This window comes from Lemur catta, chromosome 1, assembly GCF_020740605.2.
Source record: "Lemur catta isolate mLemCat1 chromosome 1, mLemCat1.pri, whole genome shotgun sequence".
NCBI lineage: Eukaryota > Metazoa > Chordata > Mammalia > Primates > Lemuridae > Lemur > Lemur catta.
In genome coordinates, this window is record NC_059128.1 from 256,342,127 (window position 1) to 256,368,758 (window position 26,632).

The following is a 26,632-nucleotide window of genomic DNA, read 5'->3' on the forward strand; positions in this document are numbered from 1 at the left end:
ATAAGGTGTTATTTTAAGTATTCCTGTCTTGATTTTCAGTTCATCTTCTTTCTGCATTCATATTAATAATTTCAAGAGGTGAGAGACTAGAGATGTTTAACTTTGGAAATTAAAACAACCCTTTTGAATTAGATATTGTGTGGACAAAAGGAAACCAGACCTTTTTAAAACAGTAGTATAGCCTGTATAGCCTGTTTCAATGAATTTATAAGCATACATCAAATATATGAGTCTCATTATGGATGACAAATACCTTTAGTGGGCTCTACAGTGCATAATCTGCATGCCCTTTTTGGTTCAGGTCCTTTGAGACATGTAGTTATAATCTCTTATGAAGTTTGTATAAACTCACATAAACTGACTCAAGGACTGTAGAGAGGATGCAAGTGTGTTTAGATGCAAAGATAAAGTAGCAGAGGCTGAAGATTGCCAGATAAAGTATTTTCTAGTCCAACAAATAATCCTTGGTGACTTTGGGAAACAATATACTATATATTTTTCAAGTTTCCTTTAAGTAGTGTAATGAAATTCCATATGGGTTGAACTCTTCACCTACGTGAAAAATATGAATATCGAACAGTTTTGATACTGTATAATGTTGATGTTTTATCCTGATTTGATTTGTTGTATGTTGATTATCAGTATTCTACTAAATCTCTTGAGATCATTCTGGAATTTTTTCCCCAAATAGGTTTCCTCAAAAACAATTTTGAAGGTTTTTCCAAAAGCTAGTCCTACCCACATGTTAGTTTCAGTCAAAGTAATATTAGCTGACATAGAGGACTGCCTAACAAATCTGCCCTAGCTGCCTTCCACATGGAATTCTACCAACTCCTGAAAGTCACTCTGCCAAAACCTGATATAGCTGCACACTGCCAGTTAGCATCTGCAACCCTTCAGTCAGAGTAGACCCTCCAAAAAGCATAGTGTCTCAGAAATTCGAGTAATCAGCCAAAAAAAAAGGCAGTACCTCATAATTCAAAGTAATTATCAATACAGGATACTAAGGTTAAGTACTGTATTATAACTCTACCAAAGGACACACATGGTCAAATGGCAAAACCTGTAATTGGAACTTCAGATTAGCTTGCTATCCCAACATTGAAAACTGACATGCAAATGTTATTTTCCATTTTTTTTTGCTTATAATAGATACTCAAGCAGCTGAGTTTCTTCAGTTCCCCAGCACTTTGATATATCTGATCAGGCCATTTAATTTCTCCAAATAGCCAAAGACCAGTGGAATTTTACTACTGTCTGGGAGCACTTTGTTTAATTATAGGTTAAAGTAGTTTGCCAAATTAAAGGCACAATCTTTTGTGGGTTCAGAAATGGTGTTCTAATCAGTTTATTTTATTTTCAGTGTTCTATTAATCACAGATGAAGTATTTTTCTAAAAATATAGTTTTAAAATTTATCTTAAAGAATTACTTATAAAGCTTATCTTTAATTTCAAAAATATTAAATGATACCAGAAATACTTTTTGATAAATTTTGTTTTTAAAAAGTTGACTTTTGTAATTGCTTGTAATCTTTGTAATTGCTCATGAGGGCCCAGACAACATTTTGTTTCTTTCTGTTTACATCAAGCAAAATGAACTGTAATCTTAAAAAAAAAAAAAAGTAGTACATTCAAAAGGACACTTGATTGTACAAGGCATTCTTTCCTTAAAACAAGGTCTCAATGCAGAAATCAAAGAAATTTTTTAAGCCTTTAAATTTTAAGTGATTTTTAGTCTGAGCACTTTAATGAAGGTTGGGATTTCCTTCTCATTATTTATAAATAGCTAAAGTTAGCTTTATTTCTCCATCTTGTCCACATTATCACTTTTATTTAAAGATTCTCTCTCAGAGAATAATTCCAAATTTTATGCCATGGCTGTTATCTCCTCTAATCCTGCAGTCCCCAACCCCCGGGCCGCAGACTGGTACCCATCAGTGGCATATTAGGAACCAGACCATACAGCAAGAGGTGAGCAGTGGGCTAGCAAGGGAAGCTTCGTCTCTGTTTACAGCCTCTCCCCATCTCTTACATCACCACATAAGCTCCGCCTCCTGTTAGATCAGTGGAGTCATTAGACTCTCATAGGAGAACGAACCCTACTGTAAACTGCACATGCGAGGGACCTAGGTTGCACGCTCCTTATGTGAATCTAATGACTGAGGATCTGAGGCAAGCTGAGGCTGTGATGCTAGTGCTGCTAATGATAATACAGATTATCATTAGCAGAGAGGTTTGGCTGCACAATAAACGTAATGCACTTGAATCATCCTGAAGCCATCCCCTACCCCCCTGTCGTTGAAAAAATTGTCTTCCATGAAACTGGTCTTTGGTGCCAGAAAGGTTGGTGACTGCTGTTTTAATCAAATGCTGATTCTGCAATTCTTTTGCTTAAAGGCTAGTAGCTTTAACCAAATAGCTATTGATAACATCTGACCACTTCAGTTTTTATCTCCTCAAGAGCAAAGAATTTGATAATATGATAAATAGTACACTTTTAAAATAATCTGGTGTGCATTAACAAAATTACTACCAGATGGTACAGGTTACTCTTCTCAAATCTTACAAATCTGGTGATCAAGCTTTAAAGGTCTTTCACATTAGAAACAGGCTCATGTTTAAGTCACCTTTAAGAGCATCATCTTGTATGGAAAAATTTCAAGAGCAGTTGAACTTAATCTGTATCATAGTGGTTGAAATTAATGGAAATTTCTCTCTTTGAATGGAAAAGTATAATTTACTAAGGAACTCATTATTTCTTATTTCTTCAACTTTTCACATTCATGGTGTCACTCTTCTCTGACCTCAATGTATCACGTCACCATATTGCTCCATGCATCATGCTTATAAAAGATCATGTCAGATTTTCCATCTATATTCGGGAAGCTTACAAATATTCTGTTTAAACTTAAAACATGCCATGATAATAAGCACATGCTTATATGGGAACAGGAGAGCCATTCCTCTGTGGAAGAACATAGGTGGGATATTTGCCTAACTTCATTTCTCCTATAAACAACACATACACATGCAAAATGTAAATGTGCATATTTTTTTCTGCTGACAACTAAGTGGATTAATGGCAATTAGGTTAGATAGCCAGATCTTTCAGACTTAAATAAGCAGGGTGATGGAAGGAGGACGCTCAATTTAACACACTCAAGGAGGTCCCCGGATAGCACCAATTAGTTCCTCCAACCATTTGGTCTGGGAATCTATACATTTATCAAGATATTGCTAATTTGCAGTTTGTGGCATAGAAAGTGAAGAAAATATGAGATCTTATCCTCTATCCCAAAGAAATCCCTCTATAGAAGCTTTACTTTGGATCTATGTAGCATGAGCTCCAGTGCACTTACTAACTGATATAGAGCAAGTTTTGATATTCTTTGAGCCTTAATGTTCTCATCAAAAAAAACAGGAAAGTGTAATACCTACCTTGTGAGAATGTTGTAAAAATTAAAGATAATGCATGTAACAGTGCCACATAGCAGGTGTTGGTACATCACAGCTCTCATTAAATTACAATAGTAATAATGCAGATTGTTGTTTAAATACATTGACACGTTTCTTTATCACAGATTCACTGATAAATTTGTGGGTTTGCAGAGAAAACCATCAAAGGGGTTTTACAAATAGGACATCATTTTTTTTCAGCTGCTGGCTATTTGCAATTGTAAGTCCTTTAAAACTTCTATAGAAACATCAGAGAATGTAAATGCATTTATTGTTTCTGTATTAAGTGGTCAGAATTTGAATTTGTCTTCCACAATGCAGTATAAAATAGTGTGCTTTTAACATAAATTCTAAAATATTAAGCCTTTTTCTGAAGAGATGACTGAAATCATAAGAATTCTGTATGTTCCATCTCTCAGATTGTGAGGGTAATGTGCTTTCTATGTAGGTGCTGTGCATTTTAAATGCTAAAAATAGGCTTTTTAAAGTTTTTCCCATCGTAGAACATATATTCCATGCATAAGAAAGGCAAGAAATGTCAAAACAAGTTTTTTAAATTGATTTTTCCTTGATCTTTAATCTTCCCACTGACTGATATAACTTCTACCAGAAACTTTCCCATCCCGTAATGCTGGAACTCCTAGACAGAGAGGTTTGTGTGGAAGCAACCTACGATTCTCAGAATTCTCATTTTTCCACTCAATGTTCCAACAATATAACTTAGGTTAGGAGCAAACCAAAATAAAACACCAATGTCTCTTAATACTATCAATACTATTTGCACTACATTTCTGTTCAGTATGTTTTTGTCTTGGCTATGGAACTGAACCATTATGTTTGAGAAAACATTCCAAATACCACTCCAAACAATTTTTTAAACACTCTCTAGTTAGATCATTTTCTCTTTTGTTTTGTTTTCACAGATAACTATAAAAATAGAAATGGTCAGTATGCATTTATTGTTATTTCTAATTTGTCCATGAGCTAGTTGTTAGCTCTCAGGAAATAGAAGTACATGTGGATAATTCTGAAGCTTAATGTAACCTTTCTTCCCAAGATTATACTTTTTTTTCACATGGATAAATTAGCCTTCTTACTTCCTCTTAGGAAGCATATAGAAGTATTGTTATTTATTTTAACATGTGTAGTGTTGGGAGATACAGGAGTTATTTATCTTGTCAACATGAGTTCCATATGAAATGAGGTGCAAATTTGCCAAATAAGTGGGCTAGATTCTGGCATACTCTCATGATCAATAAAAGAGGGTGAAGCAACTGGCCATATGGGTATTGAACCTCTAACTCTGCCCTGATGAGCCCTAACTTCTGATTAATCAAATAAGTTTGTCAATTGCAAGCTTTTCTTGTTCTTCCTTGACTCTTTGGGATTAAAATGCCACAGGATGTGAATGAATGTTTACTTCAATTTGTAGCTATTTTAGGGATATTTATTCTTAGATACAGCCTTAATTAACAATATTAAATGCTTGTATTGCTTTTTTATATTTGCAAATTAAAAATATGTACCAATAGAGTAAAATTGGTCATTCTGACTTTCTGAATCCAAGAATCTCTTATATACCCAAAGATTTGACTTTGTCTTCTGTGCAGACGTACCCAACCTATGGTGAGTTGTATAATTATTTTATTATATTTTACAATGTAATAATAATAGAAATAAAGTGCACAATAAATGTAATGCACTTGAATCATCCTGAAACCATTCTCCTCCCTCCCTGGTCTGTGGAAAAATTGTCTTCCATGAAAACAGTTCCTGGTGTCAAAAAGTTTGGGGACCGCTGTCTATGGTTATGTATCTTTTTTAGAATACGAGTCAATTTAAATTTCGAGAATAATAAATTATACAAGGTCTCTGGAAAAGGCTTTATCTTAGCAAGGCATTTGGTGGTGAAGGCAACTCTCACACTGGACCAAACTATAGAGACCTAAGGTGTAAGAACCCGTGGAGAGAAAAGGAGATTTACTGTTGGAAAAGTATTTTCAGCTGGTGTACTTGTACGCCAAAGGAGCCAAGAGTTTGAAAGTGAGCTTTTCTCCCCTCAAATACTATGAACATTTGTCATCTTTATTTCTAGAGTATAGTCATAATTCCTTCATAGATTTCTCTTTCAGGCTGCCTTAGCAATGACTGTATGTAAATTCCGAATTATAGCCAGATGGTTGGGTGAGGTGATAAAAAGCAAACCTGGTTTTGTGGGAAAGTGAAAATTGCCCATAAGACTTTGTTTTTACCTTTAAAACAGCAGGACATTGTTTCAAGAGAGCTGTGAAGGAAATCATACATTAACTTTAATAGCTATAAGCTAAATTAATTTTTCATATTCATACTGAATACTACCATGTAATCTACCTAGACTTTTCAAAGACAAAAATCAGTCAGCTTTCTTACTTTTAGGAGATTGCTAGCAAAGGCTATTTCATTCCCAAATTACTCTTTATATTGCCTCCTTTTTATAGGATTCACTTTTGGATTCTGGTCTTAATGACTTGGGAACCAGACACCTGGGGAATCTGCTAGAAATCTTCACTGTTTCATGTGCTCTCCATTTCATCAGCACTCTGCAGTTGTCTGCCCCCAGTTAATGCTATAAATTTGGGGAGGGGGCTTTCTTGGCTGATTGCTTTAGGCTACATACCTCTGACTGGCCAAAAAAATGGGTGTCCAGGAGAAAATGCCAAACCCAAGACTTCATGTTGGCTTTGAGCTACACTTAAGCAAGCAAAATAGGTGTGCTTTAAGCAGGCTGTGTTTCTTCTTATTATTTCTTGTTAAAATTAGAATTCATGAAAAAGGTCCTCTGGTGATATACACTGGATAGAAAGCAAGGTACTAATTTATATCTTCACAAAGAAAATCATCCTCTCTCTTAAACTTCACTATGTCTCTCTGCAGGGTGGCTCCCAGTGCCTGCAATTAGCAGTACAGTTCTTTCTGATGTAGTCTATAATCAAATTATCATAGGTACGTTTCTGCAACAGCAAACAGCCAACTACCAATTTATAAATTGCTGTGAGGAAGAAATGAGAAGTTTAATAGGAGAAATGGAAATAGCAGAGAAATGCAGCTGCCATAGTCCTAGGCAGGGACTCTCCCAGGCCTGTGTTCTCAGCTGGCAGCTCACCAAGCTGTGCAGAGAGCCACGTGTTCCAACTGGGATAATTGGTTTTTCTGCATGAGTCTCTTGTTGCTTCTTTCTGATGATCGAGTGTGTTTAAACTCTTGGCTGAATTCATGTTGGGTTTCAAATGGTATCGTAAATTGTACCAGCAAACAAATGAAATTGGATCATGTTCTCTTGCATGTATGTAGCCCTGGCAAATATGGGACGCCACTAGAGAAATCCTAATTGCCTATTCTTCCTCTCAATTCCACTCCTAAGAGAACAGTTGAAAGACCTAAAACAAGTTATGGTTTTTGTCCCTTTAATGTCACCAGGAAAATTGTAGAATGGTCATTTGATTACTTTCAATTTGTCATTCTCATATTTTCTTTAGAATGCATATGTACTTGCCTCAGCATCCTTTTGTTTTGTAAGATTTCTTGTGCAAATCCCAGGAACATTATTTATACTTTAAGTAGGCTGTAGAAGATGAAATAGCCTTTGCTTAAGAATCGCCAGTGAATGCGTTAGAAAAATCAAGGTGAATACTTTCTCCAATGTGCTTGAAATCTGACTGGGTCTATTTTTTTTTTTAATAGCCTATAGTAAAAAACAATCTTGTAAATATTAGCATGTAGTCTATTTTTCTTAGTTTGATCCATCTCTGGAGTACAATGCTCTTTCTTATTTTGTGTCATGAGTCCATACTGGATTGGTCATGAGTACACGACACCTTTATCTGACAGTCTTTGGATGAACAGCATGAAACCAGATCATATCTAATGAAGAGTCTTGTGTGGGAAATAATTGAAAATGCATTTCTTTTTCCTCCATCTCCTCCTCCTCCTCCTTCCCTTTCCCTCTGTCTTTTAGGTCCCTGTGAGCCAGAATGATATTGGAATAAGGAGAGGTGAAAAAATTTTGGAAAATGAATTGAGAGTCAATAGCATTTATGAAAAATAAAAGATTAAATAAATTTTAATAAACTTTGTTAGCCAGGAAAAAGAACCATGATTTGGCTGACCCAGGTTTATTGTTTATTGAGAGTTAAATATAAAATCATTTTGTCATAAATGCATGCTATCATTTTTAGAAACTCTATTTTGTATGATAAGATTAGTAAAAATAAATATAATATATAAAAATTAATTTCTTGAAATTTGTTCTCATACTTAAGAGAAGTATTGATGGTAACTAGAGTAGTAGATATAAGGTGTTTCACATCAATTATTTTTGATGATGGAAATTTATCAAAAATTTAAAGTTTTATCTGATAACTAACTACATTAAAATTTAGGTCATAGGGCCGGGCATGGTGGCTCACGCCTGTAATCCTGGCACTCTGGGAGGCCGAGGCAGGAGGATCACTCAAGGTCAGGAGTTCGAGACCAGCAAGATCAAGACCCTGTCTCTGCTAAAAATAGAAAGAAATTACCTAAACAACTAAAAATATATAGAAAAAAATTAGCCGGGCATGGTGGCGCATGCCTATAATCCCAGTTACTCGGGAGGCTGAGGAAGTAGGATTGCTTGAACCCAGGAGTTTATGGTGCTGTGAGCTAGGCTGATGCCAGGGCACTCTAGCCCAGGCAACAGAGTGAGACTCTGTCTCAAAAGAAAAAAAAAAATGAGGTCATAAAGAGAAAAATAAAAAAATCATTTATGTATATGTTCAGAAATATAAAGTACCTGCATATGATATTAAACCATAATAAGTAAATCATTTAATACTAGACATGGCTTTAAAAAAAAAAAAACTGTTCTTATTGTGCTACCTACCTGAGGGAATGAGTAAGAAATATTACCAAATAAGAAATATTGTGTTTTCTTTTACGTTGTATAAGATCTGAATCATACGAATTATTTTTACTTGGTTACATATTTTTTAGGTGGCTATGAGCCTTTTCGGATTGCTTATCCAGTGCTTTGTCTATCATTTGTATAATATAATTATGCTACCATCAATGTTTTTGCTTAATTTAGAATACAGTAAAGCATGATTATTTTTGACAGATATGATAGTATGCATTAGAAGATATGGATGCTTTAATCTGAATCATCTAACGTATAAAATGATATCATTCTTGTAGCCAGATTGAAAAGTAGTGGGTATTATTCCACCTCCTGACTTTCTCTGCTCCCTACTCGAACAAGGTATCTTTTCTGGTTTATTATTATTATTACTTGATGTTCTTCTTATTATTGAATTAACTCAAATTTTTAGAGAAATAAATGCTGTTATTGTTGTGGCTTTTCTTCTTCATATGTTTCTGTTGAAAGGGGTCCTTAGGGACCATCCAAAACTGTCCTGCAGCTGATTTCACCAAGGAGAATGAATGTCTGGGGGCTATGACTGGCCATCTGGGTTACCTGCATCTCATTGTCATTAAGAAGCCATTCAAGGCACTTTTCTAGTCCACAACAGCTTGCTATCTATTCTGTAGGTCAAAGAGCCAGGCAGAATTGACAGCATTGCTATGAAGAGATATTCTGCCCAAGGACAGTTAGTAGTGACTTGCTTAATGATGATACACTAGACTATAGTTCAAAACCTCTCATCTCACTTACTTTGCAAAATAGTATGAAAACAAGACAATGATAAAGAATCAAGTTTTTTTCAGAAAAAATAATTTCTAAAACTAAGAAACTTCACTCTTCGTGTCAATATTGCTTATCAAGCCCTAAATGAATATTTTCAAGCCTTTAATCTTTTAGGATATTGTAAAAACTAAGTACTCCACAATTTCTCATTGGAATGAAGTTGCCAATGTGTATCTTATTTGTGTTATTTGAAACATACTTCTCTTTTAGCATTCTAAATCAGTATTCTATTAATCATTGTTTTGATATATTTTTAAATAGCATTTCTAGTAAAGAACACAGATTTCGAATGTAAAATATATTAAAGGAAATGAGATAAATTATGTGACAGTTTGGTGGTTAGCAATTTGAAATCATCTTTGAAGCCCTTAATATAATTAGCGGTTTTGTTTTTGGTCTGTTGAATTCAAGTCACATTGAGTTAATGTAATTAAAAGCAGAAAAGATTTTGTGTAGCCATACTAGTTAATTAGCCCCAGTTGGTTTAGTATGTTAACCTAGAGGTATATGGATAACATTGTGGGGGTGATGTCTGAAAAAAAATTCCTGTGTAACAGATACTGCAAATCATCTGACTTGCTTTAGGGTAGAAAATGAAGACGTACCAAAGAGTTCATTTTAAGTTCATCTTTATTTCTGATTGTGAGCACTGATTGTAGGGTCATCTGTATACTCCGTAGAATAATTGGACAAGAAAACTTACTGAGTTTACTTTTTTTAAAGGGAGCATGCTTCTATGTGTACAAGGGTAATAAGAAGTTTTTCTTCTTATATTCTGGAAATAAGAATACTGATACTAGTTTTTTCAGGCTCACCAGAGATATAAAATGGTTCTCTTCACTTTGGGTAGAAAAGCTACATTTTTCTGTATTACTACTCAGTAAACAATTCAGTAAAAGCGATGAAGTTAGGATTTCCTGTTGTATTGGGGAAGCCTTCAAGTGCTAGGAGAGAAGACTTTTTTTTTTTGCCCCCAGGGAAAATAATGATTTCTAGTTTTATTCTAGGGAAAATTCCTGGTTTATAAAAATCATATATATTAAATAGATTGAGGATTTCCATATCTTAATGTCTCTAAAACATTTTTTTAATCTAAGACTGTTGCAAAGAAAAATATAATGTTTAAAGACATCTGATACTTTAAAATTCTTTACCACCTCATTCTCATCTCTCCTCTGTCTCCTTCCCAAAAAGGAGCAAGACCACTGGGACCTTTTTTTGTTCTGCTTTCATCAAGTATGTATATAGCTGAGGCCCCTCTTTAAGCACTGTCTAGAGCTTATGGTAATGTGGGCTTCTAATGTGGTTACCACTGGGGGCTGGTAAGGTATATGGAGATGAGGAAGTAAGACCTCTGCCTTGAATTTTTGACATAGGCTAGATGCCAGCATATTGTCTGAAAGTTTAACACGTTCTGCTTCTCCACGGCCCGGATTATGTTAATTGAAGTTGTGCTGCTGCAGTTCACTGTTTAACATTGTGTCTGTGCATTATACAAACCAGTTTTTGATAGGTTTACAATTTGATTGTCAAATCCAGCTGCAGGAAGAGACCTGCCAAGAAATATTTCAGCTTGTTTTAAATAGTGCTGTTTTCACATTTATAGTGTTTTGTATGTGTTAGCCATATTTTTTCTGTTCTATGTAGGCAGAGGAAATGTCAATTTTTGTTTTTTTTTTTTTTTTTTACAAAGGGCACAAAGATTTAGAATGTTTAAAGTCACCCTAAATTTACAATCAGTATTTATATATGACTCAGCATAAAATGGTGATTGTTAATAGAAGGTACTGCTTGAAAGCTTTATATTTGATCAGGATTATAGTACTGTGTTTTTACTTTTCTTTTCTTTTCTTTATTGAAATGAATAGGCTACCATGTATTCCATATTTGTGACCATAGAGAATAAAAGTATGGCTTTTGGGTAGTTCCATTTCAATTCAGCCATTGACATAATGCAAAAATCAACTTAAATTTATGGAAATTGAAAACTATCATTTTTTTTCTATTATTTTTTTGTTCTCCATTTGCTCTATTATGTTGTTTGTTCTTTCACTTTTAGCAATTTCTGTCTCTCATCTCTGAGGAAATAAGTTTCTCCCAGATTTGGTGAGGCTTGTTTAGTGTTTCATTTAAATTGTAACATCTACTTTGGGAACCTTAACGATTATTGCCATTGAGTGGAATGTTGTATTTTGTGATGGAACTGTGTTATTGATGGGGTGAGGGATTTGGGGGGAGGTTATTTTTACCAATCTGGGAAGTCCCAGCAATATTTCCCAAATAGAATAAATATTTCTTGTATTACCTAATTTTATCCCCTGTTTTTGTTATTTTAATCCAGCATTTACCTTAGTCCAGAACTGAGTCTTTAGAACAAAGTTTCTCAACCTCAGCACTATTCACAATTTAAGTCAAACAACTATTTGATGTATGTCTCTGGCCCCTACCCATAGTACTGGCTCCTGTGCTGAGTTGTGATAACCAAATATGTCTCCAGACACTGCCAAGTATCTCTTGGGAGAGAGGAGGTCATTACCTCCATTAAGAATCACTGTTCGACAGAAAATAACAATAACTTATAAAGCCTGAAAATTATTTAATTTTAAGGTTTTGCTGTGTTGGTACAAATACACATTTTCCTGATAAAACCAGTGGAATTTGTGTTAGTAATTGCAGTCAAGCATCACTTAACAACAGGGTTACATTCTGAGAAATGTGCATTGTTGTGTGAATATCATAGAGTGTACTTACACAAACCTAGATGGTATAGCCTACTGCACACCTAGGCTTTAGGCTATAGCCTATTGCTCCTAGGCTACAAACCTCTACAGCATGTTACTGTACTGAATACTGTAGGAAATTGTAACACAGTGGTAAATATTTGTTATCTAAATCTGTCTAAATGTAGAAAAGGTAATGCATTGGGTTACAACGTTATGTTGGCTGCCTCATCGCTAGGCAATGGGAATTTTTCAGCTCCATTATAATCTTCTGGGACCACTGCATTATGAGACCCATCCTTGACCAAAAGGTTGATATTGGGGGCATAACTGTAATTTTAATAAAAGCTTCTAGATTTAGCCTGACAAAGGAAGATTGTTTTTTTTTTTTTTTTGAGACAGAGTCTCGCTCTGTTGCCCAGGCTAGAGTGAGTGCCATGGCGTCAGCCTAGCTCACAGCAACCTCAAACTCCTGGGCTTAAGCGATCCTACTGCCTCAGCCTCCCGAGTAGCTGGGACTACAGGCATGCGCCACCATGCCCGGCGAATTTTTTCTATATATATTTTTAGTTGGCCAGATCATCTCTTTCTATTTTTTTTTTTAATAGAGACTGGGTCTCACTCTTGCTCAGGCTGGTCTCGAACTCCTGACCTCGAGCGATCCACCCGCCTCGGCCTCCCAGAATGCTAGGATTACAGACATGAGCCACCGCGCCCAGCCGGAAGATTGTTTTTGGTTAGACAAATATCTCTTAAATTATTAAATGCATAGTATCATATATAATTATAATAATGTACAGGCATTTTTCTAAATGCTTCTTGTAATTTATGTCATATAATCCTCATAACATCCTTGGAGGTAGGTATTAATAGGATCTCCATTTTAGAGATGAAAAATAGAACTGTAGAGGAATTAATACCTTATCTAAAGTTACACATATATAGTAAAAGGTAGTTAGAGTCCAAGGTCCATGCTCACTTTTCTATGTATACGTATCTAAAAAATGATCTGGGATTTAAAAATCTTTGTAATTTTTTTTTTAATTTGTATATACTTTGATTTTGAGTTTGGTTCTGACCTAGGTAATGTTGATAAAGAATACCTTGAGTAGAAAAACAAAGGTACATTTTAGTTGCCCTTATTTTATCATTTGTGATAAATATCTTTGCTGTTGTTACAATAAAAAAATGCATTTTTCTTATTAAAATATATTTTATAAGTTTCATATTTTGATTAGTTTTATTTTTTGTATTGATATAGAAACTATATATGCATGAACACCTTTGATAAATAAATGTATGCTTTTAGTCATATCAGAATACTAATGAAAAAGCTTCCCAATATACTTGATTCATCAAAAAACTTTTCCTGTAGAAAAATTTGTCAAAGTGGTACATATCATTAGCATTTGTTTACTTACAAAGGCTAGAGAAAATATTTGTAAAGTGCCTGGTGTATTACTTTTAATTTACACAGTATAAGTGATGTAGTTGTAAAAGATGACTATAAAATAAATTTTTATAAAACAGAAACAGGTTTTCTATTTATGTTCAATACCAAAAATATAGATATGTGCTCCCAAAGCATAAGTTTCCTGGTAGATTGAGTTTAAAACTTTTTCCAAGATTGAGCCAAGTTTAATATCTAATTGGATCTATAGTAATTGGGTGTGTACTCATTAGGACTTTAAAACTCTTTGAATTTTGGTTTACCTCAGCTATTGTGTCCTCTCATTTATCTCAAAATTGGAATTTTTCCATGTCTGAGGATCTCCTGGCGGTCCCCTCATAACTCTTGTGAACTAAATCCCCCTCCTTCTCCATTGGTATGGATTTTTTCAAAATATAATAGCACTGGGCTGTAATATATAATGTTAATTGGTGCCCCACGTGTTCATAAGCAAGTTGATTTAATACTTTACATTCGCCAGTATTTAAGATTTGTAAAAGTAAATTAGTACTACATTATACTGAAGCTGCAGAAATAAATCTGTGCTGTTGGAAATTATTTATATGTTATCACCCTTTGACTCTCATTTTTCTACAGACTTGAATATGTTTTAAAATTATTTTTAAAGCCTTACATTTTATTATAGATTGGCTTACTCACTTTTAGAACAATAAGAATCTTTCTTATGATGATATAACTTTTATCTATTACTGTATAATTCTTTCAGAAATGAACTGGTCTCTTGAATATCCAAAGTCATTCAAGGTTAGGTTCTGTGGCATAGGATGAGGCAGCTCAATGTAATGTCCAAAGTTTTAGAACCAATAAAGGTACATCTAGGACCACATCTCAGATCACTTAACTTCCATTTCAGAAATTGAATTTTTCACCTTCCCTTTTACGGTAATGATTTTGTTTCCTCAAGGTTTTCGGAAATGCTTATGTGAGTGTTTAAAAATAAGTACATGATGAAAGCTTATAATGGTTCTTCTTAGGATTCGATAACACTCAAATTGTTCTGGATCTCAAGAACTCAAGTTTATTAAACTCAACTTAATTAGAGAGTAATTACGATAATAGTGTTGCTGGCTGTGCATTTATCATCATTTGTACAACTCACATTAAAAAATACTCTAGATGGTATTTATGGTGGGACCTGGAGCATGGTCATTTGTTTATAAAACCACTAAAAAAAGTCAAGTTCTGAACCCACAAAAATTCCGAACTCTCTGTTAATATTTGTTTTGTTTTGTTTTAATACGTAAAGACTTGGCTGAAGGAGTTCAAGACCAGCCTGGGCAGTATAGCGAGATCCTCGTCTCTACAAAAAAATTAAAAATTAACCAAATGTGATGGTGAGGGCCTGTAGACCCAGCTACTTGGGAGGCTGAGGCAGAAGGATTGCTTGAGTCCAGAAGTTCAAGGCTGCTGTTAGCTGTGATAGCACCACTGACTCCAGAACCTGTCTCTGAAAGAAAAAGAAAAAAGCTTGGCTGGAATATCTACTTTGGGTATCTGGATTGAAATAAAGCAATTTAGGCATTCTGAAACAGTGCTACCCCCACCTTTAAAAAGTAGTAGTTTCAGTGAACTTCATAGTGTCTAATTTTGTTTAAAGGTTTCCTTCCCGCCTCCCTCCCTCCCTCCCTCCCTCCCTCCCTTCCTTCCTTCCTTCCTTCCTTCCTTCCTTCTTTGTCTGATTGGTATGCTGTGCAAAATGACTGGGAGGTCAAAATCTCCATGAATAAACATTCTGGAAATTTTCCCTGACAAGCTCTTTCCAAGTTCAGGACTTTGTAGATATTCATGGGTAATTGAACTCAACTCTCAACCAAAAGTGTATTAAATTAAGTAAAGACAGTCCGATTTCCACATCCCATCTTAATTCATGTTTAGTTTCAGTATACTTCTTATACTGTATGTCTATTTATATTTGTAATTAATTTTATTCAATTAATTAAATGTTCAAGTGTGTACTTCAATGTGACTTTCCAGATGATTTATTGGGATCTGTTCAGTCCCTCCCTCTTAAGGCTCTAAGAAACTGCTTTGGAGACAGCAACATCTATGTTTTTTAGGAAATAGCAAGTTATACTGTGTCTTAGCAATTACGATACATTCCTCTAGAGCAACACTGGAATTAAGTAATTAGAGAAATTTTTATTTTCATATCTTATAATGTAGAATACGTTTCCTTGAAATCACCTATACCTGGTATGTATTTATATATTAATTATAGTCATATGGTATTAAGACTTTCCTTTTTCTTTTTTCCACTTATTAACTAAATTACTCATGCAATTTCTTGTGGTTTTCATTTAACTAAATAATATCAAAGACCTTGGCTTATTTGGAAACACAGATTTCTAGTTATATAGAATATAATAACTTTACAAGACATATACGTAATGTTTTTCTTCTTTTATATTGTACCGTTGGAGTTAATTCTGTTTAAGATTACTACCTGAAAATATAGCAAATACTACACATCAGCTTTTTCATATATACTTAGAACGTAGTCTTCTCTTATGAAGATGTCTATCATATAAACACAACTAAAGCAATTTTAATAGTGTTCATGTGAATTTTTTTTTTAAGATACGAGGAGGAAAGCTCATGATTACTTACACTCGTAAAAGTGATGCTGGCAAATATGTTTGTGTGGGTACCAACATGGTTGGGGAACGTGAGAGTGAAGTAGCAGAACTAACTGTTTTAGGTAAGTGCAATTTTATTTAGTCTGCTTACTGTAAAATATATCTCATTGTTTTGTATGTTTATACAAAGTTCAAATGAGCCTTATACAAGGAGAAGGAAATATTGGTAAACCAATATTTTGGGGGGTTACAAAGAAGAGAGAAGGAATCAGTAAAGCAACCTGATAAAAAGTAGCCAAAGATGTGGGAGGAGGATTTGGAGGAGTACCAAACCTAGTGAGAAGCTTCTAGAAGTAGGGAACTATGTGGAATAATTTTCTCAGTCACATTTTAAATTATAGATCTGCTCTTACTGAACATGTTTTCCAGTTTGTCCATCATTTATTTCATCTTGAGACTGCTCTTTCTAATTTTAGAGAGACCATCATTTGTGAAGAGACCCAGTAATTTGGCAGTAACTGTGGATGACAGTGCGGAATTTAAATGCGAGGCCCGAGGGGACCCTGTGCCTACAGTACGATGGAGGAAAGATGATGGAGAGCTGCCCAAATCCAGGTACAGATCACAGTGTAATGATGTGTCATAATTCATCGACTCCTCATTTCTATACTTATCACATATGTGCCATTAGAATAGTCTACTCTAGACTCCTTCATCAGGGGCCGGATATAATACTAGAGATAGTTTGAATCAGGAGGTTGCCATGCATTCTCTGAGGTTTTCAGGTAAAAACTATACATTCATGACCTTGGCCTGCACAAAGAACTCTTGTAAAATGTGTTATTCCTTAAACGTGTTTCTCTTCTGTTCAGCCACGTCATAGTTAATACCAATATTTTGTATGGCAGTAGGAAAGAGAAGAAAGTTACAGCATTAAAGACATGACTATGAGCCAATTAAAATTTGGGCTTGCTTTTCTACAGCTATAATATCACCAGGGAAAAGTAGAAGAGGTCAGAGTTTCTTGATATCTGTCAAGTCCTTAAATTGTCCAGGAGCACAGAGACAGGAATTAGGGAGCCTTAGGGAATAAGGCAATAAAGTAAAGCCTTTAGGTATTGTCAGTGGCCTGTCTTATCTAGTGTTTTCATTTGTTCAGCAAATATGTGTTGAGCTTCTGCTAGGTGTTAGGATTACAGCAGTGGCTTAGACATAGTTTTTGCTCTCTGGGAGCTCACAAAAGGAATCATATATGGACAGATACAGAATAACATTATCAAGTCCTTTTGTCACGTAAAGGTGCACTTGTGCCAGCACACGGAAAGAAAACTGGGAGAGAGTTCTCAAAGGAACATAACACATAGGCAATGTCTTGAAAAATATGTATCAATTTCATAAGCAAGAAGGAAGAGTATTCCAGGAAAAAGACCATAGACATCACACCATAGACACAAATATGAGAAAGAACATCATATATATTTAGTAGTGGAAGGTTTAACAAGGCTAGCACATAAGGTATGTGGTGAAGAGTTATGGGATATCAGGTTGGAAATACTGGAGCTGAATTACTTGGGCCTTTGTATAATAAAGAATTTCAAATCATATCGCATGCATGTTGATGAACCAAGAGGGGTTAGTATGAATAGGATTACTCCTTAGAAAACATAATTTTATTAGCACTCTGGATGTTACATTATGGTAGGGAGAGGCTAGGGGCAGGGATACTATTTTTGTGGTTGTCCAGACAGGAGATGTACATTGAACTGGGCGATGAATTGGAGACAGAGCTCTACAGTGGAGAGAAATTCCTGAGACTAAATTGACAAATTGGATGGCTTATTAGATACAGAGAACTGGTGAAGGAAAATGGGTAGATTGTCTTAGGAAAAGGAGTTGGTTCATGTTAGGGGAAGAAAAGAAAGGTTAATTTAACATAATAAATATTAAGTGCCTATGTTATGCGATGGCTAATTATTAGCCAATTGGGAATCTGAGTTTGTAACTTAGGTGAAATAAGGGTTAAAACTGTTTGTGTGGTAGATCAATATACAAGCTAGAATAGATAACAAAACTCAGGGAGATCATGTAGAGGAAAAGAGAACTAAAGTGAAACTTTAGGGGAAAGCCAACATTTAAGGGTAAGAAAGATGAAACAAGTCAGGTGAACTCTAGAATGAGACTGGGTTCAAATTTTGACTCTGCCACTAGACTAGCTGAGGCCCAAGGCCAAGTTACCTGACTTTGCTATGCCTCAGTTTTCTCATCTACAAAATGGATGTAAGCTTAATATTTACTTCACGCAATCATTATGAGAATTAAAAAAAATGAAATTTACAAAACATTTAAAGTCTGGCATATAACAAGAATTTAATTAATGGTCACTATCTTTTAATTTTAGTGTGAGCACAGTAGCTTGAGGAAATAAGTGATAAGTGCCAACTTTATCCAAAAATGTTCTCTTAGAAAGTGGTTTAATATGTTAGCTCACATAAATATAAAAACAAGTCTTTTGTTCTGCTTGCTGACTTAGAAGAATGCCACATTTTACATTTTGTTTTAAATTTTCTGAAGAGAACGTTGCACGTGATTTGATGCCTAGAAGCATCATGTGTGTAATGATGAGACCTTTCAGTTAGAAAGTTGCTTACATATGCTTTCTTTTGTTATGTCATTAGATATGAAATCCGAGATGATCATACCTTGAAAATTCGGAAGGTGATGGCTGGTGACATGGGATCATATACTTGTGTTGCAGAAAATATGGTTGGAAAAGCTGAAGCTTCTGCTACTCTTACTGTTCAAGGTAGGCATTGGGGAATTCTTTGTTGTGGTTGTTTTATTATATGAAATACAATGTTGATATTTGAAGACAATATCATTTATTAGCCTATATTAAATATAGACTTTAAATATTGCTCTATGTAATTTATTTCACACATATTTAAAGAAAATGCATCAGTTTGCCTGTGAGAGCTTTATAAGTGTTTGTTACAGGAAATCGAATTAAATTTTCAAAATTATGGCGAGTTCTATCTTGGTCAAGGAAAAGAAGAGAATATGCTTTAATCTCTGGTTCTTCAAACATAAAGCCCTTCTAATTTTTTGATTAAATGGCAGCTTTTGCCCTGAAAACTTTATTTTTGAAGGAAAACAAATCCTTCATTACTTTTGATTATGCACTTTCAAGGGTGTGTACCATTTATAACACAAAAACAGGAAGATTCTATTCCCCTCTAGCATGTGCGATCTATCCATAGAGTAGGGACTTTACAATTTTTTTTCTGTGCACCCAATGCCTGTAACATAACAGATAATAAATATTTGCTTTATGAATGAACTGCATTTATACTTGGATAATTTTGATAAAGATTTATTGTTCAGTATTATATGAGCCCAAGTGGATACCATGTTCTATGGCTACAAGGTTTTTGAAAGTTGGTCTTAAACTGATATGCAGAAATGGTTCTGTCACCTTCTTTATATCCATAATCCAAATGTTTTTCATTCTCATAACCCCATTTTTCCTTTCTTCATGATGTCATCCTGATTATTTCTAACTATGTCTCATCTGAGAACTTTCTCATATTTTTTTTTTTTTTGTTTTGGGGGACAAATTGTTTATTGTGGAATTTCACAGGCAATGACCTTTAAAAAACATTGTATTGGTGGGAAAAAAAATCTCTATTTTGACAAGTATAAATGGTAAATAGGGGTTTTAGCCATAAATCACTTAGCTTGTTTCTGAGTCTAACATTAGCGACACTTGATGCTGTCATCTTTTCTGAACACTTTCTCTTCTAAGGCTATTAAGAAAAAAAAGGTGGCTTTTGAGGGAGTACTTCTACTGTGGGCTTTCTACAAAAGAGCCTTGTGGGCTTTTTACACTAGAAAAAAAGAATAAAGAATATTTCCTTCCTGTCTCTAAAGCCATTATTTCCCACTTTGGAGTTTTTAGCTCAACCTCATAAAAACAAAAGAAAAAAAAAAAAGATCAAGAGCAAACATTGAATTTCTAAGGCCAAGACTACTTCTCTTTAATCTAAGTTAGACTTGAACTCCAAGGAAGGCTAAAACTGTAAGAAAAGAAAACCTCTTCACATTTAGAGAAAGCATAAATTTAAGAGGTGTCAAATCCAAGTTCAAAAGCCCTCCAGAGGGAGTGAAAGTTGCCAGGATGAATACAAGACATGAAAAGGTGTGTCTATCTCCAGGCAATCATGACAGAGAGGGTGATTGCCTATCACATTAGTCAGTGAAATGTGTTTCACTTTAGGTTTTAAAAGTGTTTCACCTCAGTAGCCTGATGCTTTTTATAAATAATAGCCATTCTGCTGTGTATACAGTAGACATTGAAATCAAAATAGAGTTTCTTCCTACATTTTTTTTTCTTTTCTTTTCTTTTCTTTAAGCTAGTCAAGAGAAGCTGTGGGAGTCTTCCCGCAATTTTAAACTCAGTTCCAAAGCCCATTCAGCCCTTAAGTTTTCCATATGGAATTCTTTCTCCCTAAAGCTGGATTTCAATGGAAATTGGGTACAAATGATCAAATCCAGAAACTACTTGATGAATTTAGAAGTTCTCATTTCAAGTGCATCTAGTTTTCTATAAACTTATGAAAGATTTGTATATAGTTGAGAATGTATTGTTTTTTTCAATATTAAAACAAAATATACTTATTAACATCACTGTTAAAACATCTTTAACATGCTAAAATAATAAACACAGCATGTTAAAGAAAGTAACATGATTCCCAACTGCAAAAGATTACTAAGAAAAAAACATTCAAAGGAAACCTGAGAAGTTATGTCTTTTTTCTTCCTTTGAGACTGAATACTAGTTACTACAAAGGAAACCAATCCGAAATGAATCCATTTAGTATCAGGAAACAATTGCAATGAGAAATTCAGTAGTGTAATTGCTTTTTTCTTCATTTTTAAAAGACACTGTGGGAGTCAGTATGAGCTTAAAAATAACCTTCCTCTCCTTCACCCCTCATACAATGAATGTTTATTTAATTTGGAGGTATTTAATTTGTCTTAATTGTAAGGCAACCAAACCCTGTGCTGCAGGTAGAAGTTATGAGGAAAAAATTACCTTAGATAAGAGTGACCATTTGATGTTCATCCCCATTACAGATGTTATTAATTCTAACATCTTAAAAAGAATGCTGATTGGAAAATTATTTCTTTTTTTTCCCATTTTCTTCTTGAAATCTCAAATGTTGCTCCTTCATAGATTCTACTTCATAGACTCTACTCAAATATTCCTCTCTTGACTCTAGGGTTTTCCTTAGATTTTCTACTTGTGTACTTTTCACAGTGCTTAGCATAGTACTGGACATCAAATAGGCACTTTATCTAATAAATACTTATTAAATTTTGAAATATGAATATGCATTCCAAACTTTTATTTCAGTGGTAGAAATAGCACAGGTACATCCTAGGGGAAACTTAAGCAGCTTTTGGTGGCTTTGATCCTGAGTGCTAATAGTTAGCTCCACTGGATCAAATTTGAAGAGATTGCTATGCATGAATGATGCTACCTGAGGATCTATGTTTGCAACTGGAACAAAGTAGTAACCATTTTACTATCTGTTTGTACCTTTCAACATCATGTTGTATACAATAAAAAATACAATAAAAATGTATTTACAAAGAAAAAAAAAGGAGTAGAGTAAAACGTGGGGCTAAACAGGGTTTCTTAAACTGACCTGAAGTTACTTGTTAAATATATAGATTATCAAGCATGACTTCTAGAGAATCCATTTTAGGAGATCTGGGTTGAAGCATAGAAATGTGTTTTTATTTTTGTTTTTAGCCAAGCAAGTTCATGAATGTCAAGAATGAGGAGTTACTTGATGAAGAACTGATAGAAAGAATAAAGAGCTTTAAAAAGTTTCTTTATAGTTTGAGACTTATAAGAGCTAGAAGAAGTATGTTACAAAGAATGGTGTTGCTAAGAGCATGGACATAAGAGACAGAATTTAGATGAATCCTGCTTCTGCTTTTACCACTATACAGTGTAGAAGAGTTTATTTAAACTTCCTGAGCCTCAGTTGCCCAACATGTAAAATGGGTATAGTAATATCAACCTCACAGCATTTTTATAAGGATTAAGTTAAATTATATATAGTTATAAAATATTAAACATAGTGTCTTCTACAGAGTAAATGGTTTGTAAATAAGGAGTTCTATACTCATATGAGTATTATTATTGATAGTTTTATTGCTTAATTTTAATGTTATTTAGTAAGGGAAATGGTAGTTTTTAGATAATTCCAGAGAAGTAGCTCTTCTTCTATTGTAAAGGAGAAATCTAAAGTACTAATATAGTTGTGACAATTTATTATGTAACAAATTATTAAAAACCTTTCTCAAATATAAAACATTACATTTTCGTTTTAAAAAAATCTTTATTGGATGTACTAGGGCCATCAAAACTAATGCTAGATGTATGTTGAAGTTTTCTAAAATAACTAGATAAATGAATGAAAGTTATGACCATTTGGGAATAAAAATTATTCAGAAAGATTGCATTTTGTGTGCAATGGAGTGTTATCATTACAGGAAAATATTTAGGAGGGGGTATTTGACCACAATTCTGATTCCATTACCTCTAAGAGTGACTGTCTTCCATTTTTTAAGATTCTCAGCACCTCAGTTTATCTCTTTATAAAATAGCAAGTGTTTTCCCACAATTCATACTGAAACTAGTAAGACTGTCCATGAGCAAATATCCTCAAAGGCTGCTTAATCTCCTTCATGACCACTTGGAAGCTGCAATTAATACCTTCAAAACATGGGTGAAGTACGAGGTCATACTCTGTTAACAGCAAGTCATTGCACCACTAAAACCCATACCACACCTGGTATAACATTGGTTGGATTACTTCTTCCTGGGCAGCAGAGTGTCAAAGTCAAATCAGAATTTTGAATCAAAGGCTGGGCAAGGATCACACCTGTAATCCTAGCACTTTGGGAGGCCTATGCAAGAGGATCACTTGAGGCCAGGTGTTCGAGACCAGTCTGAGCAAGAGTGACACTCTGCCTCTATCAAAATAAATAAATAAATAAATTAGAAAAATTAACCAGGCGTGGTGGTAGTGTGCACCTGCAGTCCCAACTACATGGAAGGCTGAGGCAGGAGGATTGCTTGAGTCTAGGAGCTTGAGGTTGCAGAGCTACGATGACGCCACTGCACTTTATCCTGGGCAACAGAGAGAGACTCTGTTTAAAAATAATAATAATAATAATAATTTTGAATCAAAATATTAATTATTTAAAAATTCAGAATATTTTATTTTACTTGGAAAAAAGGCAACTTGTAATAAAATTTGGTGACATTAGAAAGTTTTGGATCAAAAATATATTTCTTCTGGCTCTATAAATATTTAGGCAATGAAAAAAAGGGTATCTTGATGTCTTTTAATTTGCATGTCAATTTTGGTTTATCATTGAAACTAATTGTTAGAATAACTAATTGTCAGACTCAAAGGCTCTGCAGTAATTTGATCTATTGAAGAATAACTTATTCTTCAATAAAAAATGCTATTTGGAGTAATTACAGAAGAAAGGTTTTTTTGCTAAATTTCCAGTTAGCCAGAAAATTCAGTTAACCTGAATGTGATATTAAATCATTTTCTGGGCTAATCAAAGTTTAATTACCTATAAATTTAAACCATCAGTGTTGTTACAGTTTATACTTAGTATTTGTCTGTCTGCATTACTATTTTCCCCCTACATGTATAACATCTACACACCTTCTCAAAAATTCTCTTTGTGAACCTAAACTACACAAACAAAAATCATCTTTTAAAGGACATGTCACCTTAATTTTGATTTATTACATTGTTAGATTAGAACATTAATGTCTCAGTTAGACAAGCATTAGGATTGCTGGCTCTGTCTTGATAGGAGTGGATTATTCTCTGAACTTGTGTTTAATATTGTATAATGACCCCCATCCTTTAAGGAAAAGGATATATATTGTGGTATTTATAACAATTTTATAGGTTGTGACATACCTATAAAATATAAAGTCTAACCAGAACAAAATAGATGCATAAAGGCTCTCTGCCAAGTTTTTAAACAGTGTGTCATTGAAACTGCTAAAATTTATGCCTCCCCTTGGTGTTTGAGAGTGGTAGCAGGTTTGTTTTTATGTTATTTTACTATCTTATTCTAAACCCATTAAGACTTTATTAGATGCTTACCAGGTGGGCCTTGAGGTTCTTCTTGGAATCAGACAATAGTCAACTTAAGTTATTTTACTTGGTTTTATTTTTGAAATAATTCGTGGTTAATTAAAGAAGAGAGTGGTTTTTTCCTTCGGTTGAAGGTAGACTTTAGAAAAAGCATGGTGGATGCAGCTTCAAACTACTTGAAAAAATAAGGAAAGAAAAATAATTTTATTTGTTACATAGTATAGCATTAACAAACCCTATAAAATGTATAAATTATTTTCTAACACAATTATGTTGATGGCTTTTAAAATCATTCCATATTTGAGAAACATCACCCCAGAAGAAAGACAATAAAGCCATATAGAATATAGTTTAAACTTTGAGTTTTTCCCATTTCTCAATTTGTCCTCGACTTCTTATATTTCTTATGATTCTTCGCTTCAGTGACACTCATTGCTTAAACAGGGCAAACTAGATAGCATTATTAATCTTTCCACTCCCCTTGCAACTTCAGAGATAAACCAGCTCCTCTTACTGTCACAATTTCATTTCCAAAGTATATTTGTGACTATCACCAGCATGATCGTGTTCCCATCTCTGTGTCCCATCAGTCACAGGAAACCGAACTGAAAACTGATTTCTATACACCAGCCATTTCCCAAGCAATCACCTTTTATCTCCCTGAGTTGAACCATTAAGAAAATCCAATCCCATTTTTGTTTCTCTCTTACAATAGGAACTAAAAGACATTTAGTGGTCATTTCCCTTGAGGCCTGAGTGCTGGGCCGGTCAGACACAGGAAGCTATACATTTAGATCTCAGTTCACACCCCACTACCGGTCATTTTTTGAAACTCAAGAAACAGTTGATTTTATGCCCTTTTTGCCACAGCTTTGTTAAAAGTAGGCGGGTGACAAACGTTGCCAAATCAGGTGATGTTCTGTTGTCAGATGAATGGGATTTCAGTGAGATCCCAGGTCTTCTCCCATAAGTGCTTGTACATTTTTCTTCCCTTGGCAGGAAATTACTCCCATCTCTCAATTTCATCACCTGTTGTTTTTTAACTATAAAATAGGATATCATGAATTATGTTGCTATCTCTTTAAATTTATTATTGATATATAATAGGAATATTAAAATGAATCATCAAAAAGATGCACATTGTATTCCATCCTATTCTGTAGGATTGTTATTTTGTCTGATGCTTCCCATAAGTATTTACACCAACTCTGCAATGAAGGAGCATAACACTTTTCTCATTAGGATTGCTTAGCCAGTGACAGCTTCTGGAAGGCTGAGCCTTAAAGTATGCGATTGACATGAAACAAGGGAGAGGACAGATGTAGAAAAAAAGACCTGTGCTGTCTTTTGGCTGATTTAATTGCTACTAATGGGATGTTTCCTAGAGCATCTCTCCTTGCTGCTAATAAACTCCACACTTCAAAAAAGAAATTATGCTGAAATATCTAGGGTGCTACAGTTTATGATTGACCCCTATTTAGTGTCCCAATGAACTAAGAATTGAAAAGCAATTATAACTATTAGTAAAACAAGAAGTAGCTGTCAGAGGTTTGTCTAAGCTTTTAAGTTTCTACTAACCCAGACTATAAGTATTAAATCACAGAATATAATAGTGATGTAGTGAAAATAAGAGTATACCAGGCATCAGAAGCTGAATTCTCTCTTATTCTCCATGTCAGTGGTTGGCAATGCAACCTGCAGACACACAGCTCGGAGACGGATTATTCTGTACGCTCCTATTTTTTTCCATGTCTTACTCCTAATCAATCCCCCCAAAATCCTACTTATTTTGCCTTTTAAATAGTTCTCAACCCTTACTACCTCTCTTACCTTCTTACCATTGTGCTAATTCAGGCCTTTATCATCTCTCAGTGAAGCTGTTAACCTCTGACCAGTTTCCTCACTTCCATCTTGTCCCATAGAATTCATTCTCCTTACAACAGACTCATCTACCTAAAACACAATTCTAATTATATTAGTTTCTTCCGTGAAATGTTGTCATACTTCTCATCTCTCCAGGACAAAATACAAAATATTTTGATGATGCTTGCCTCCTGTCTTGCTACTCACTTCAGTCTTGTGTGCTATAATTCTACGTTTTTTCATGCATGTATGACCATGTAGCTTAGCTCTGAGATTCTCATTATGTTGGCTCCTTGGTCTAAACTGCCCCACCCCCACCTGCCCCATCCCCACCTGCCCCATCTTTTGCTTGCTAATTACTCTTATCCTCAGACTCAGGTCAGATAAGCATCCTCCAGCAAGCTTTCCAGAGACTCACCATCCCAGTGTGGGTTAGGTATCACCCATTCGTGTACCATTGCATGCTCTTCATGCCCTTACGGCAATTCAACATCTGCATGGCTTGACTGTGAGTTCCTTGGTCTCTCCCTTTGTTTACTTTGTCTTCTTAGTCTGGTTTACTGCAGTCTCAGAAGCATCTGTTTTAGTCAGGGCCCTCCAGAGAAACCAACCCAATAGGCTA

The 26,632-nt window shown here is 34.6% G+C and overlaps 1 protein-coding gene across 1 annotated transcript in view; it reads left to right on the forward strand.

The window, feature by feature from the left end:
- Positions 1–18,793, forward strand: part of LOC123649908 (roundabout homolog 1-like) — a 56,317-nt gene extending 37,524 nt beyond the window's left edge. Inside the window, exons 3-5 of the mRNA XM_045568255.1 lie at positions 15,948–16,068; positions 16,423–16,561; positions 18,622–18,793. Coding sequence (XP_045424211.1) covers positions 15,948–16,068; positions 16,423–16,561; positions 18,622–18,793 — 432 coding nt within the window. The remainder of the gene's footprint in view (positions 1–15,947; positions 16,069–16,422; positions 16,562–18,621) is intronic.
- Positions 18,794–26,632: the final 7,839 nt, after the last annotated feature.